The sequence below is a fragment of the Bos taurus genome, chromosome 8 (assembly GCF_002263795.3).
Source record: "Bos taurus isolate L1 Dominette 01449 registration number 42190680 breed Hereford chromosome 8, ARS-UCD2.0, whole genome shotgun sequence".
Lineage (NCBI taxonomy): Eukaryota > Metazoa > Chordata > Mammalia > Artiodactyla > Bovidae > Bos > Bos taurus.
In genome coordinates, this window is record NC_037335.1 from 48,437,677 (window position 1) to 48,454,075 (window position 16,399).

The 16,399-nt window shown below is 39.5% G+C and overlaps 1 protein-coding gene and 1 long non-coding RNA gene across 4 annotated transcripts in view; one reads left to right on the forward strand and one right to left on the reverse strand.

Annotated features, from left to right (window-relative positions):
* Positions 1-16,399, forward strand: part of GDA (guanine deaminase) — a 127,355-nt gene that overhangs the window by 78,289 nt on the left and 32,667 nt on the right. For both annotated transcript variants that reach the window (XM_010807880.4, NM_001192620.3), the window contains exons 3-7: positions 245-416; positions 9,239-9,326; positions 11,919-12,024; positions 14,026-14,053; positions 15,113-15,220. In XM_010807880.4, coding sequence (XP_010806182.1) covers positions 245-416; positions 9,239-9,326; positions 11,919-12,024; positions 14,026-14,053; positions 15,113-15,220 — 502 coding nt within the window. The remainder of the gene's footprint in view (positions 1-244; positions 417-9,238; positions 9,327-11,918; positions 12,025-14,025; positions 14,054-15,112; positions 15,221-16,399) is intronic.
* Positions 5,469-16,399, reverse strand: part of LOC104969353 (uncharacterized) — a 116,327-nt gene continuing 105,396 nt past the window's right edge. For both annotated transcript variants that reach the window (XR_808313.4, XR_003036038.2), the window contains exon 5: positions 5,469-8,848. This is a non-coding gene — a long non-coding RNA (uncharacterized lncRNA). The remainder of the gene's footprint in view (positions 8,849-16,399) is intronic.

Below are 16,399 nucleotides of genomic sequence, written 5' to 3' on the forward strand. Positions count from 1 at the left end.
TTCAAACACTTTTCTTTAGTTAACTTCACACCAAGCCATTCCAATTTAGGGCTGTCTCTCCCCTAGCAGAGTTTCATTTTTTATTTTCTGACTTCTAAATAATAAGATAATTTACATTCATCTCATTGCATCTACTCTGGGTGGAATAAACAATTAAATCACTGTCTAGAGAAAACATGATTTAAAGATATGGAAAATGACTAAAGATGTTATTAAATTCTTTTCTCCCTATCTTAATTTCCAGTGAGTTCTTCATGCCTGGGCTGGTCGACACACACATCCATGCCCCTCAGTACTACTTTGCCGGGAGTAATATGGACCTCCCACTTTTGGAATGGTTGACCAAGTACACATTTCCTACAGAACACAAATTCCAGAGCATTGACTTTGCTGAAGAAGTATATACCAGAGTTGTTGTAAGTATCTTGCATATGAGTATTGGTGTATTATATTCAGTCATCTATAGAAACATCCATTTTTTGGGGGCAGATTTAAGTTATTAAAAACAGGCAGCTAAGACTATCATGGACTACAGAGATGTTTTTAGTTCTTTCACAGCTCAGTGAGTTTGTGACCACTTCACCTACACAGCTAGTCACTAGCCAAGAAACACCTGAATCTAAATCCTCAAATCCCCCTGGGTTCTCATTACTTTTTTTTTTTTTTTTTACTAAATTTGGGTTTAATGCATATGTGTATTCCTTTACTCCTGCCAACCCACAGTGCTATTCTGGGCACCATATGGAATAGCTGTGTAACCTTTTTAAAGTTCTGTGACTCACTTTCTCCATCTGTAAAAAAAAAAAAAATAATGACAGCACCTACTTCTTAGGATTGTTATGATAATTAAGAAAGTCTATACTTGTTAAGCTCTTAAAATAGTGCCTAACATATGTATTTGCTCTAAGAAATATCCAAGGAAATCTAAAATTAAAATTAGAAGGATATCACATTATTTTGGTAGCTTTTAGGATGGTCTCCTGTTGCAGGGCGTGTGGGAATGTGGTGAATATTAGCCCACTAGAGGGAACTATGGAGCTAATTCAGTCTGAGGACAGTGGCTGCAGTGTGTGGCAACTATGGGCTGGCCAAAAAGCTTGTTTGAGTTTTTCCATAACATCTTACAGAAAAACATGAACAACCTTTTTGGCCAACCCAGTATATACTAAAGGCCCTGAAATACCCTTCCTTTCACTCTCTGAGGAAAACCAGCTCCCATTATCTGCTCCAACCCCAAGCCCAAGCGATTCAGCAGCCAGAGATAACTTCTGCATTTGAGAATTAAAGCTGCAAATATCTTATCTAACCACTAACTCTTGTCATGTAGAACACTTAGTCTGAGCATTCCTGCATTTTTGTTAGACTCATTGATGGGTTTTCTCTTAAAGTAGTGTTGTGATGGTGATAATATAATAAGCCTTATACAGTGACCTAGCCTTCCTGCCAGTTTCTTACATCTTGCAGCATCCAAGCCTTGAACAGTAAAAGCAAGTGTTGTCATTTATATATTTGCCTTGCTTAGTTATAAATTCAGTGTAATTGTGGATTTTACATATTTAGCATGGATCCACATGACACCAGGAAAACTGAGGACTAAAGCTGTGTAGGAAGTTGCTAGTGCATTGTGTTAATGAATCGTTTTAACCACACCAAATCTTTTATTCTCAAAATTTATTTTTGCCTTGCATTGTTCTAAAAAGAGATATCTTAAAATTGCATTGTGTACAAGAGAAGAAAATGAGTCATGAAATCAGAGCAAAGGAAAAAATAAACCAAGAAAAATGTATACTATGGGGGTCCATGCATTTGTTCGAATCTGTCACAAATTTGGCTTTAATTGAACCAGAGAGGGAAATCAAATATTTGCTGTCAGTGAGTACAAAATAGGAGAAATAGGTGTTACTCTCAACAAGTATTTTCAGTGTACATATCCTCTGTTTCTGATTGTGAGCCAGGCTCATAGACTTTAAGAGTTGGATGAGCTGAGAGTATAATGGACATCTGGTTAAGAAAGTTGAGATTTGCTAATTAGAATCTGTCCCTTAGGCTGAAGATCACCTGTGGCAATGCAAACCAAGGTGCTGAGGCAATACTCATAAATCAAGACATTTTTTGTTTTGTTTTTTTATTGTCTGCCTCAGAAAACAGTCCTGGATCTATAAATAGGCAATCAAGACCCCAGAGTTTTGCACAGTAATAATTTAATCTGAAAACAATTTAAAGTATATGTTAGCAAACATCTCTTGAGATTGTTAAGAAAAAAAATTCCAATAAGTCAGTCCTAAATCTCCCTTTAAACATTGCAAACTGGGTAAGAGATTGAAATTTCAAATTGGACTTTGGACTGGAATGAAATAGAAAGACTGGAAAGTTCAGGAATTGGTATATTATATAGATTAATATGAGTCAAAGGACAGGAGAATGAGATTCTTTGTAAATATACTAAGACAAACTGGTTGCAAATATTCTGGATAATGGAATGAATATGTTTACTCTATGGGGTTATTGAAAATTCAGCAGATGAATTCAGTTAATTCCAAAGAGGTATCAAATAATTTAAGTACAAGGTAAAAAGACAAGAGGTCAGGGCCACTCTATTCCCCTATTTTAGCTTATGGAAATTATATAATCTGATAAGGGGCCTGTTGATAGTGGCTTTGAAGCTCATGATCATATTAACTTTTTTTTTTTTTTTTTTAATTAGGGTCCAGTGGCTAAGACTCCAAGCCACCAATGCAGGGCGCCCAAGTTTGATTCCTGGTCAGGGAACTAGATCCCACATATCTCAACTAAGAGTTTGAATGACATAAGTAAAACTCAGCACAGCCAATTAAATAAATATATACATAAATAAATATTTAAATTAAAAAAAATTTTTTTAATACCAAAAACATTATATTGGGGTATAGCTGATAAACAATGTTGTGGTAGTTTCAGGTGAACAGAGAAGGAACTCAGTCATACATATACAGGTATCAATTCTCCACCAAACACCACTCCCATCCAGCCTGGCATATAACATTGAGCAGAGTTCCACATCCTATACAATAGGTCTTTGTTGGTTATCAGTTTTAAATATAGCAGTGTGTACTTGACCAAATTCTTTAACTATCCCTTCCCTCCCTGGCAACCGTAAGTTCGTTTTCTAAGTTGGTTGAGTCTCTTTCTATCTTGCAAGAAAGATTATTTCTTTTTTGATTCCACATAGAAGGGATGTCATATGCTATTTCTCCTTCTCTGTCTGACTTACTTCACTCAGTGTGACACTTACATACTTCACTCAGTATGACACTCTCTAGGTCATCCATGTTGCTGCAAATGGCATTATTTCTTTTTTAATGGCTGAGTAATATTCCATTGCATATATGTACCACATCTTCTTTATCCGTTTCTCTGTTGATAGACATCTAGGTTGCTTCCTTGTCTTGCTATTGTAGACAGTGCTGCAATGAACATTGCAGTGCATGTATCTTTTCAGGCCATGTTTTTCTCTGGATATATGCCCAGGAGTGGGATTGCAGGGGTATATGGTAGCTCTATTTTTAGTTTCTTAAGGAACCTCCATACTGTTCTCCATAGTGGCTTAACCAATTTACATTCCCACCAACAGTGCAGAAGGGTTCGCTTCTCTCCACATCGTCTCCAGCATTTGGTCATATTAAGTTTGCAATCTATTTTGAGCTCAAAAGGCTTGGTTTCAACAATTCTTATCAAAAATTAAAAGCTGGGGAAAGGTTGGGCAACACAGCCACAATTTTGATGTTATTGCTGCTAGATTTCTTTATAAATGGGAAAAATACAAAATTGATCATTAATGGAAGAGCCCTCTCAAAAGCCTATGAGAAACCAGGGTGGAACAGGGACCTGGGACACCCAAACACAGAACATGTGAAGAACAGTAGCTGCATTTTAAATGGCTTATCCAGTAAGATTTTAAAACCGGATTTGTTCCTTACTTTTTAAATTACATACAGAAGGCACCCACATTTGGCTGAACTCAGTGGGTTCCAATATGAGTAGCTTTGTGGGTTCCTCCTTCTATTCTTCCTTGCCTCTCTTCCTCCCCCACTTTCCCCCCTACCCCACTCCTCTGTGAGCTCTCCTTGTCCTGTCCTTTAAATATAATTTGAGCCAATTCTTGAACTTTCTAGTCTCTCTAGTTTGTTCCAGTCCAGTATGAAACGGCAGTTGCTCATCTAGAAGCCTTTCTATTTGAGAACCTTTATCCCCCCTGACTCAGAGAAAGGACTTGCTCCTGGTGTCTGGTAGTATTACTTCCACTGTCATCATAGCTAATTAACTGAAATTTTCCATTTGATCTCTTCTTCAAGCCCGTTTTAGAAAGGTGTTTAAAGTGTTGAGAATTTAGAAAATGTCAGATTACACTTCTGTTTTGAGTTTCATTTTATTCTGGTTAGTAAATGTAACTTGTGTGGTTATGTTTCTTGGTAATTGGATGGATGGATGGTTTAGTCACTAAGTCATGTCCGACTCTTGCGACCCCATGGACTGAAGCCTGCCATGCTCCTCTGTCCATGGGATTATCCAGGCAAGAATACTGGAGTGGGTTGCCATTTCCTTCTCCATTCTTTAGTTCAGTTTAGCTCAGTCGCTCAGTCGTGTCCGACTCTTTGCGACCCCATGAATTGCAGCACGCTAGGCCTCCCTGTCCATCATCAACTCCCGGAGTTCACTCAGACTCACTTCCATCGAGTCAGTGATGCCATCCACCCATCTCATCCTCTGTCGTCCCCTTCTCCTCCTGCCCCCAATCCCTCCCTAACAAAAGGTCAATTTTTATGATTATTCTGTACACTTTTAAAAAGACATTTTTGTCTGTCAAAATGACTTTTGAAAAAATATCTATTAGATTAAATTGTGTTACAAGTCTTCTATTAAGTGTTACAAGTCTTCTATCATTTTCCTCTAGTCTCCCATTTAATAGGATAAGAAACCTAGTCTTCTCTTCTTCAAGACAGAACCTCCCTCACCATGTCCTGTGTTATATCATGTGAGATTTTAGTTCCATTTTTTTTTTCACCATCTAAATTTAAAATGTTTTAAATTTGGATGCCCAGTCTTTCTTTTGGATTCATTTTCTTAGGATATAGACAATGATAATCTTTCCCAATAAAGTGGGTGATAATCCAAACCCTTGAATTACCAAAAATTTGTTTTGACTCTTGAATGATGCACTTTAGCTCTACAGAGAATTCTTGATTTGCTCACCAGCATCCAATGTACTAATGTAAATCTGATTTTCTTTCCTTTCTAGTTAATTTGCTGTCCTACAGGATTTTCTTCATCCTTGTGTTCTGCAATTTCACTTATAGATCTGTTCTTTTTTTTTCAGCTCATTTCTTTAATATAGTATCATTTCCATTTTGGGAAATAAATCTTTCTCATGCACACATGCTCATTCAATTTCTCTGCCTCTCACCCGCCCCCTACCCCACCCCCACCCGCCATTTCTCTTGCTCTTAGTATATTTTCCTTTCCAATGTGCTCTTTCTTTTGGTAGCTCTTGTTAGAAAAACAGTGACATTTCTGTATATACTTTTATGCTACATTCTTAGAGAATGCCAGTATCCCAACTTTGCAAGTCATTGATTCACTCTTGCTGCTCAGTAGCCTGTTCCTCTTTCAAGGATACTGTGTCCTGTTATATACATGTAGCAATGCTAATTTTAGATAATTTTATGCCTCTGATTGTCTTAGTTTGGTCTGCTTCCTCATGTGTTCATTCAGCAATATTCACTAAGCTCTGGGTTCCTTGGTGGCTCAAACGGTAGTGTGTGCCTGCAATGCGGGAGACCTGGGTTCAGTCCCTGGGTCAGGAAGATGCCCTGGAGAAGGAAATGGCAACCCACTCCAGTACTTTTGCCTGGAAAATCCCACGGATGGAGGAGCCTGGTAGGCTACAGTCCATGGGGTCGCAAAGAGTCAGACACAACTGAGTGATTTCACTTTGCTTCACACTAGGATGCAAGCACTTTCCTGGTAGATGAAGATTGAATTCAATGCCTCTGTCAAGGTGTTAACTTTCCTCTTCAGCATATGATTCTGGCAGAAAGCTAGTGCATCCTTTTCTGTAACAGACAGGTTCTAAACATCCTTTACTTACAATCAGACATATTTTATTTCATGTGCTCAGTTCAGTCTCTGTCATGTCCAACTCTTTGCGACCCCATGAACCGCAGCATGCCAGGTCTCCCTGTCCATCACTAACTCCCGGAGTCTACCCAAACTCATGTCCATTGAGTCAGTGATGCCATCCAACCTTCTCATCCTCTGTCGTCCCCTTCTCCTCCTGCCCTCAATCTTTCCCAGCATCAGGGTCTTTTCTAATGAGTCAGCTCTTTGCATCAGGTGGCCAAAGTATTGGAGTTTCAGCTTTAGCATCAGTCCTTCCAATGAACACCCAGGACTGATCTCCTTTAGAATGGACTGGTTGGATCTCCTTGCAGTCCAAGGGACTCTCAAGAGTCTTCTCCAACACCACAGTTCAAAAGCATCAATTCCTCAGCGCTCAGCTTTCTTCACAGTCCAACTCTCATATCCATACATGACCATTGGAAATACCATAGCCTTGACTAGATGGACCTTTGTTGGCAAAGGAAAGTCTCTGCTTTTTAATATGCTGTCTAGGTTGGTCATTTCATGTGCTAAGTGTCTTAAAATTTGAAAAAACTGACATAAAAATCCAGTTTTCCTAATTCTGTTGATCTTCAAGATAAACCAACATCACTGATCTCTTAAAATTGGCTGAAGCTGAGTAGAGGCTGCTAGGATAGGGCGTGTTCTTTCCTATTATCTTAAGTCCAAATTATTTTCTTCCTGCAGACATTTACATTTCTAACCCAGTCCCATTCTAGTCAAAAGAGTCCCCTTATTTCATAAATGAGGAAACTGATGTTGAGAATGTAAAGCAGTTTTCTCAAGGTCACACAGGTCATATCTGCAAGAAGCAAGAACTCCATGTAGTTTTTCTCTGCACTTTAAAAAGCTTCTGCTGTGTGTGGGGCTTGGGGGGTATATGGGCTATCTCTGTACTTTCCTACCAATTTGCTGTGAACCTGAAACTGTTCTAAAACATGTTTTAAAATTTAAAAAGAAGAAGAAGAAAAAAAGCTTCTGCTTAAGACAGACCAAACTCAGGTAAATCAGTACTTTTCCAAGTGTCCAAACAAACCAGGCAATATCAGTTGTGATTTGTTTCTCACAATCTTCCCATTCTTCTGTTTCATTCTGGGTGGAATTGTCCCTCATACTATTGTCATCGGGAGATTCCCTTTGCTTCTCCTCTGTGTTTAATTCCCATTTTCTCAACCTGGGAATTCTTTTTCTTTTCATCACTCTCACATTTTGTTAAAAGCACATTTTCTAGGAAATTCCTAAACTCCGAAAGCAGAAAAACATTTAAGACTTCGTATCTAATCATATCTCTATTTGACTTTCACACTTGACTGATAATTTACCAGGGTATAAAATTCTACATTAAAAGTGATTTCCCTCCTTAAATCAACTATACTTCAGTGAATAAATAAAAAGTAAATAAAACAACTTTCCTCCAGAATTTTGAAGGCATTGTTATGCTTTCAGCATCACTGGTGATAACGTTAGTGCCACTGTGATTCCCATCATTTGTCTGTGATGGTTTCCTTTCTGTGGAAGCTTTTAGTATCTTGTCTTTATTTGTAGACTTAATAGCTTACAGTTATATGCCTTCCTTGGTTTCTGTTTTTCATTCACTGAACTGAGCATTCTATGAGGAGTTTAAGTTTGGAGACTAATATTATTTCTTAGACAATTTCACCTCCTTCCTTTCTTTTTTTAAAAGAAAACTTTTTTCTTCAGAACTCGTATTCTAAATGTTGAATTTCCTAGACTGAGCATATTTTTCTTATCTTTTCATCCTTGACTTTCATCTTTCTTTCCTGAAAAATTCTCTTCTAATTTAACCTTCTGTTAATTTCCATATTTCATTTTTTAGTATTTTTACTTTTGGAGAGTTCTGTTCTCTGATTTCCACAGCATTCTTTTTTTTATGTGTGTGTGGGTATGATATCTTCTTTTATTTCTCTGAGATTGTTAATCAATTTTTTTTTTAATCAAGCTTCCTCCTGATGCTACAGATTGGCTGTTTCCTCCAACATTTCTTTCCAGATTCTTTCTTCCTTTCCCTCTCCCCTTTTTTTATGGTAGCTTTCCACCAGTGTCCATTGAACCTCAAATGTACAGTAGTATTTGCCTGTGATGCTCTAAGACGTTGATTGAAAAAGATGGGGTCACACTGGTTGCCTGGTAAGCTTCATTATAGGGTGAACAGTGAAGGCAGTGAATAGCCATTCTATGCGTGGATCCTAAATGTCATTGTGAGGACATCTGTCTTCTAGAGCCATTTATCTTCTCTAGAAAGAAGTCCTTCAGTCCTGCCAAAACTGGTGGAAGTAGTACCCGTGACATTTTGGGGAAGATGACCATGGGTCCCAGAGTCAGCCACCTGTCTACTTAAGCCTCTTCCTTTCAGCCTGTGCCTCACCTTGTCCTTTTGGGCTTATATTCTCTAAATACTATCCAATTTCTGCAAAGAGTAAATCTCTTTTGCAAGGAACTGCTGATTTCAACAGGAAAGAGTCCTGCCAAGGTTTAATCATCTGTATACACACTTTCAGCCAATTCCCTGTTGACAACCACATGCTTCTCTCTTTTTCCAAGTTGCCTCCAGGTTTTTATTCATGTTTTTTTCTTCTGTGAAGATGTTAAAATATTTCCTCTGCTCATGTCTCCTCTCTTCTCATGGGTTAATAAATGTTACACTCCATTACATTATTTTAGTGGAAATTTCCTGAGGAAGAGAGATAGATACATGTGATCAATCTGCCAGTTTGAACTACATAGCTGGCTGAATAATTTTATCCTGTAATTTCTAGAAAAAATGTATTTATTCTTTCCCAATAAAGCTTGCATATCGATAAACAATCCTAAAAAGTCAGGAATTAGTATCACATTTTATAAATTCTGCAACATAGAACCTTGTGAATCTAGGAAATCAAAAGTTCTAACATTTTTGAAATATGAATATTTTTGCCATTTACCTTAATTACATTTCATGTCGAGATGGCATTTCTTAGTAAAAACATCTTAAAATTGAAAACCAAAATTCCATCTTCATGTGTATATGCCATGTGACTTTTCTGGGCACAGGCAATTCATGGTTTTTGTGATTTATTTTTAGAGGAGAACACTAAAGAATGGAACAACCACAGCTTGTTACTTTGGAACAATTCACACTGACTCATCACTGCTTCTTGCGGAAATTACAGGTGAGGAGATAAAAGGATGATTTACAGGCACGTGAAGCAGACAGGCGGACTATGATGGCAGGGACTTATACTTATGAGCAGTCCTGCTTTTTAACTGCTAGAATTTGAGCACTGCACGTCTTGCAAGTGATTAGGTATTTGTGTATTACAGTGGCCCTTGAACTTTTTCTATTGTTTAAGTAATTTGATTATTTACTTTTTGTTTTTGGTTGTAGGACGATGTAAATAGGTCTGTATTAATTTAGGGCTTTTGGGGGCAGATTTACTAATTCTAGCAATGACCACAGTTTATTCTAATCAACAGATAGTTCTTGGCTGTTGGCTAGACTCAGGGCACTGTGCTAGATGCTGGGAACGAACACAGTAAAATGGAAAATAGTCTCTGCCCTTGAGGAACCAGATAGGATTAACTGATTAATAGGTACACACATTGATTAATGGTCTTCCTTCATGGCTTAGTGGTAAAGAATTGGCCTGCCAATGCAGGAGAGGTGGATTCGATCCCTGGGTCAGGAATATCCCCTGGAGAAGGAAATGGCAACCCACTCCAATTATCCTGCCTGGGAAATCCCATAGACAGAAGTCTGGTGGGCTACAGGCCATGGGGTCACAAAAAAGTCAGACACAACTTAGTGACTAAACAACAACATAGATTAATAACCAGTAACAGCTGTAGTGTTCTTACTAGATGTCTGGTATTGTGCAAAGCACTCTACACGGATTAGTTCAGTTTAGCTGTAAATAGCCATCTGGGACAGTTATTCATGTCCCTGTGTTACAGATGGATAAACTGATGCTCAGAGAAGGTATGCAACATGCCCAAGTCACACAGCTAGTCAGCAGAGCTGAGACTGGATTTAGACTGATGTTTCCAAAACTTATACCCAGCACATTGCCCACCACATAGCAGGTGCTCAGTAAATACTACTGACTGATGTGCTGACACTACTGTTTTCAGGCCAAGGTAGTGTAAGCCAAGGACCTCAAGTGTGACACTAAAAGTAAGTATTGTGAATTTTGGAGGAGACAGAATGAAGCCAGAATTGGATCATCTGGAAAGATTTCATTGAAGGAACCTTTAAACTGGACTTTCAAGGGAGACAAGGAGAGAGGAAAATGCCTTTAAGACAGGAGAAGTGACATGAAGGTATGGGTATGGGGTCAGGAATGTCCATAGAGGATTCAGGAAGCAGGGGACAGAGGAGATGAACTAAAGGGAAGGATTCATTGCATGGTGGGATGGAAGAAGTTGGGCTGAGGGGATGATTCAGACTGTGGAGTGATTCAGATATGCATCAAAGACTCAAAAAAGATTTTGAGCCAGATAAGGTATGTGATGAAGGTGGTGATTTAAGGAAGAGTAATCTAATGGCCAGGTATTACAATGAATTACAGGGGAATGAGAGATGTAGAAAGACTTCTGAAAGACTCTTATGACAGAGGTAGAGATATTAAAATAATGAACACTGCCTCATGTAGCATCAACTTTCTAACTGAAATAGAATTCCTCTAGCACCTCTGATAAGCATTAGGTTCTTCAGTGCTGAGAACTTCTAGTAGGATTAAGCAAAATTCCCCACAGGTAACAATATTGGCAGTGGAAACAGTGAGCGACTTTATTTTCTTAGGCTCCAAAATCACTGCAGATGGTGACTGCAGCCATGAAATTAAAAGACACTTTCTCCTTGGAAGAAAAGCTATGACAAACCTAGACAGCATATTAAACAACAGAGACATTACTTTGCCAACAAAGGTCTGTCTAGTCAAAGCTATGGTTTTTCTAGTAGTCATGTATGGATGTGAGAGTTGGACTATAAAGAAAACTGAGCGCCAACGAATTGATACTTTTGAACTGTGGTGTTGGAGAAGACTCTTGAGAGTCCCTTGGACTGCAAGGAGATCCAACCAGTCCATCCTAAAGGAAATCAGTCCTGAATATTCATTGAAAGGACTGATGCTGAAGCTCTAATACTTTGGCCACATGATGCGAAGAACTGACTCATTAGAAAAGACCCTGATGCTGGGAAAGATTGAGGGCAGGAGGAGAAGGGGATGACAGAGGATGAGATGGCTAGATGGCATCACGGACTTGATGGACATGGGTTTGGATGGACTCCGGGAGTTGGTGATGGACAGGGAGGCCTGGCGTGCTGCAGTCCATGGGGTCACAAAGAGTCGGACACAACTGAGTGACTGAACTGAACAACACTGGCACTGCTACAGTTAAGAATAGTGACAGTATCTTTTCTAAGCCCTATGTGCCAGACACTTTATATACATTATTGGGTATATTCCTCATAACCTTGCACATAGTAGAGGACATTGCACACATCTGAGTTTAGACCTTAAGCAAATAATATCCTTCATCCTGGGTGTAAAGAGATATTTTACATCAGGTGCCAATGGGAGAATCTTTACTACTTACAGAATTAACTGGCTTTTTAAAAAAATTGTTCTTAAATGGTATGATGATATTTTATACCCTTACTTATGTTTTCATAATGATTTTCATTTAAAATGTTTTTAAAGGGCTCAGAAAAGTACATTTTAGGAAAGAAACATGACTTGAAATTGTTTCTGTGTTTCTCACAGAAAAATTTGGGCAGCGGGCATTTGTGGGCAAAGTTTGCATGGATTTGAATGAGACTGTTCCAGAATACAAAGAAACCACTGAGGAATCAATCACGGAAACAGAGAGGTATGTTTGTCTTGATTTATCTTATGCATAGAGTTACAGATGGAGAGAAGAAACCCCTTTAACCCAGGCAGAATGTGCACATATGTCGCTGACTAGGTTTGTCTAACTTTTATGAAATTGACCTGATCCTTAGGAAAATGTTGCATGTCAATACTATTTTTGTATGTCAAGTTATATTTGAAAGCCTCTGGGTACGTACTATACTTTAGGAAAAGCAAATCCCTTTTTAAAATGAAGGATTTTTAAAAAAGTGAATGATTTGCCTACTTCATTATAGATCTGGGCTTCTCCTGTAGGTTAAACTTGTGTTGAGTGTCTGTGGCCTGCTCATTAAATTACTTTTGGTTATAGGTCATCCTATTGCTTGAGATCATGAGCTTTTGTTATATTCTTTTTATTTTACATGGGGATATGCTACTGATGCCATAGGTACTTTTTCTATTTGTTTATTGGCTGTGATAGGTCTTCGTTGCTACACTTGGGCCCTCTGGAGTTGTGGCGAGTGAGAGCTACTCTTTGTTGTAGTGTGCAGGCTTTTTATTCTGGTGGCCTCTCTAGTTTTAGAGCATGGGTTCTAGGGCATGCAGGCTTCAGGAGTTGTGGCTCCTATGCTCTAGAGCACAGGCTCAATAGCTGTGGTGCACAGGCTTAGTTGCTTTGCATCATGTGGGATCCTGCTCCCCAGATCAGGAATTAAACCTGTGCCTCCTGCATTGACAGACAGACTCACCACCACTGAGCCACCAGGGAAGCCCTTTTCCCTACATTTCTTTAATGGCTTTCTCATGGTACCTTGAGGCTTTCACAAGGAACTGTGTTGTATGACACTCAACATCCAAGAAATACAGAAGGAAATTCTTTAGCTTTATACCTTCCTTAAGACCAAATGTATCCTGATGCAAAGTTTGAGAAGTCCAACTTTTCTCCACTCCTCAGGCCTCCACCTTAAGCGTGTCCTCTGAAAACAGTGGTTTAGAGGTTCCTATGTGCCCACAGAGAGAAGAAAGCACACATTTTCCCCTTAGCATTTGGCCATATGCTCAACTTTTCTAGGAATCTGTGTTTGTGGGAATGTGCTGTGTGCTAAGTTGCTTCAGTTGTGTCTGACTCTGCGACCCTATGGACTATAGCCCTCTAGGCTCCTCTGTCCATGGGATTCTCCAGGCAAGAATACTAGAGTGGATTGCCATTTCCTTCTCCAGGGCATCCTCCCAACCTAGGGATCGAACCCAGGTCTCCTGTATCTCCTGTGCTGGCAGGCAGGTTCTTTACTACTAGCGCCACCTCGGAGGCCCTGTTTGTGGGAATAGTGAACCCTAATTCACACTTTATTACTAAACAAAGTAACACCAGAAGGCAGGAGGCTATAATTCATAAATATTTCCAGCCAAGGCAGAAGTAGTCATTTCATAGGCCATGTAGATACCATCATCCCTGCTGATATAATTGGTAAGATCACCACCCCTGTCACTACCTGCCTCACGACCATGTCTGGCCTAGTCCTTCTGCTTTACTCCAACATCCATGCCCAGCAGGACCTGGCCTTTGAAAATAAATGATCTACTGGATTGTGTGGGCAAGCAGCTTCTACTTTAGGGAAATTGAAAGTGCAGAGCCCATGGCTTCTAAACACCTCCAGGTACATAGGACCCCACGACTCTAATGTCCATGGAACATAAACATACGGCAATGTTCCCTGAAACAGAGCTTAATGTATCTGAATGCCTTGAGTGCTGGGAATACTTGTGAACAGCCCAGCTGATGGTAGATGATAAAATTGCATTTCCCTGTGATTTTGTACTCCATCTCCTGGACTACAAATGAGAGAACAAAGTAATTACTACTTGTTAATCCTTAATTAGTGGTGGTGAAACATATTCAGCATTAGAAATGTTTATATTAAAATTAGGGCAAATGTAAGGATCATGTTTTTATCCTTTTAAAAAATTTATTTGAGAAATGCCTAAATTTTCTAATGTTACATTTGTTGTTTTCTTTCAGATTTGTGTCAGAAATGCTCCAGAGGAATGTAAGTAAACTTGTTCCTAGCTCACTTTTGGATTGCCTTTGTGTTGACTAGAGGATTTGTTGGTTTTGGTAGAGGTTAGTCTGTATGGTAAGACTGTATGGTTATGTTTTTCATTCACGCAAAAGTATTTTCCTAAAACCTTAAATTGTTTTCATGGGGAACCCATCAACTCAGCTTTGTAAGGTCAGGCATTTTTTTTACTTTTTCAGTGGTCTTCCCTCCCTCTCCTCTGAGACCTTCTAATTTCACAGGATGGGTCTGTGGGAAGTGGGAGAGGGCTTCATTGATGTAGACAGGTTGGTGGCCACTAGATGTTGTGGTGTGGATTGTTAGCTATATCACCATTGGCTCTGGCCTCTTGTACCCCCGATCGGGTCTGAAACACAGGTGGTGTCCAGCCAAGATGCCCCCGCCAGACTGCCTTGGTCCATAGATGTTTGGCATGTCATGTAAAGGCCCTAGCTAGGCACCTCCTTCACAGCGTCCTGGTGTTGTGAGCCTGTGGAGGCAGTGCTGTCTTCTGTCCCACCCCCCTAGCAGGCTGGTCTCTGGCTCTACTGGGCAATCTCTTAGATGGCAAACCAGACTCTTCCCTCACCATTTTTTAAGGTCCAATTGGAAACCATAGGATGCCTCAGTATTTCTTTCAGTCTAATCCTGGGAGACCTAGATGCAACTTAGTGGATCCTTAGCCTCACCACTGCCCTAAGATGTAGAAAGGGGAACAGACCACCACCTCATTTTCAGTTTCCCCAGCACTCTCCTTTGAAACATCTCCTCTGCCTCCTGATTCTCTTCATAAAAGCCACTCAGTCTGAGCTTTCATGTGTCTTGCATTTGAGATGGGGTCTTCTTCCATTGAACTTGGTGGTACAGAAATACCCTTCCTTGTCCTCAACCATGAGCCATTTCCATGAAACCCATCCACTACTCTTGGAATGAAGAACTATTCCCAGAGATGAAGATATAAAATCGTGTTGTGGTATGAAATGCATTTTGGGGTGTGCTGCACATTCAGATATCATAGTTTCTTTACCAAGTGTTTTTGCTGATTTCCAGTATACTCGAGTACAGCCCATAGTGACACCGCGTTTTCCCCTTTCCTGCTCTGAGACTTTGTTGCGTGAACTCGGAAACCTCGCGAAGGCCCGTGATTTGCACATTCAGGTGGGCATTTTTCTCCTGTTCGTGCCTATGTCTTGACCTGCAAGACTTCTCTGTACTCTGAATTCTGGCAGTAATTTCATAATCTCCAAGTCTACTGTGGAAGAGGTAGGTTTCCCCTCTTTCCTCTTTCAGTTCTTTTGACTGGCAATTAGCATGACATAAGACAGATTAACAAGAGAAAACAGAATTTATTACGTGTGCACAGGAAATCCACATAAGTATCAGGATTCCAAAGACAGTAAGGCAAGGTGAGATATATATATATATATATATATATATGTTCTAGACTAAGAAGAAAGTAGGGGTCTCAGGCTTCAAGCAGAAATAAGGCACTGAAAATAAGAAGTTACTATTTGGTAAGCAAATATGTGCTGAACCATTTTGAGCAAGTGGACTTTGCTAGGCTCCCCCTGTCTATATACCTAGTACCTTACTATAGTTATCTCTGATAATAGCTCTTTCCTGGGACAGGCTTCCTATCTTAAGTAGGTGGTAAGGAGGAAGTTCAAAGCTTCTTCTGAGTCTTTTGGGCCTTGATTAGTTTTTACCTCAAAATAATCTACATCCAGAGTGGCACACTTTGGGGGCAGCCTGCCCTTAGCCTCATAAGATCTCAAGATATAGCAACATAGGATATAAGGTTCCTTAGGGACATTACCTAAATCTAGCTTGCTATTTAGCTAAAAACCTGAAGGTTCCTTTTGCCCTGAGTCATCTCCAATCTGGCTGCCAGAGATGAGGACATCTTAAGTAACAAGGGAGGATTAATGACAAACTGGTTACCTGCTCTCCATAGGATACATCTAATGCGTTTCTTTCCTGCTTCTCTTTTGATACTTTCTCAGTGTTCTAATCCTTCCTTTTTGGAGGAACCATCTATTATTTGAAAAGCAGAAAGAACCTAATTTCCACCTTACAAAAATGGATTTAAAAGCCCTTTTGTTCCAAGTTTCTTAATTTAAAGTCAGGAACAAAAAAAAGTATATCTTACTTTGTCATTAAGTGGTTGCAATTTAGGAATAAAACACTTTCTCAAGCTTCCAGCTGGGTTAAAATTGGGAGTTGGGAGCTTTCCTCCTCCATTCAAGCTACATTACATACTGCACTAAAATTTTTCCTCTTAAGAGTTGACTATCCAAAAACAAAGGGCATGTCAGGGAAAGGCAACACATTGATCCT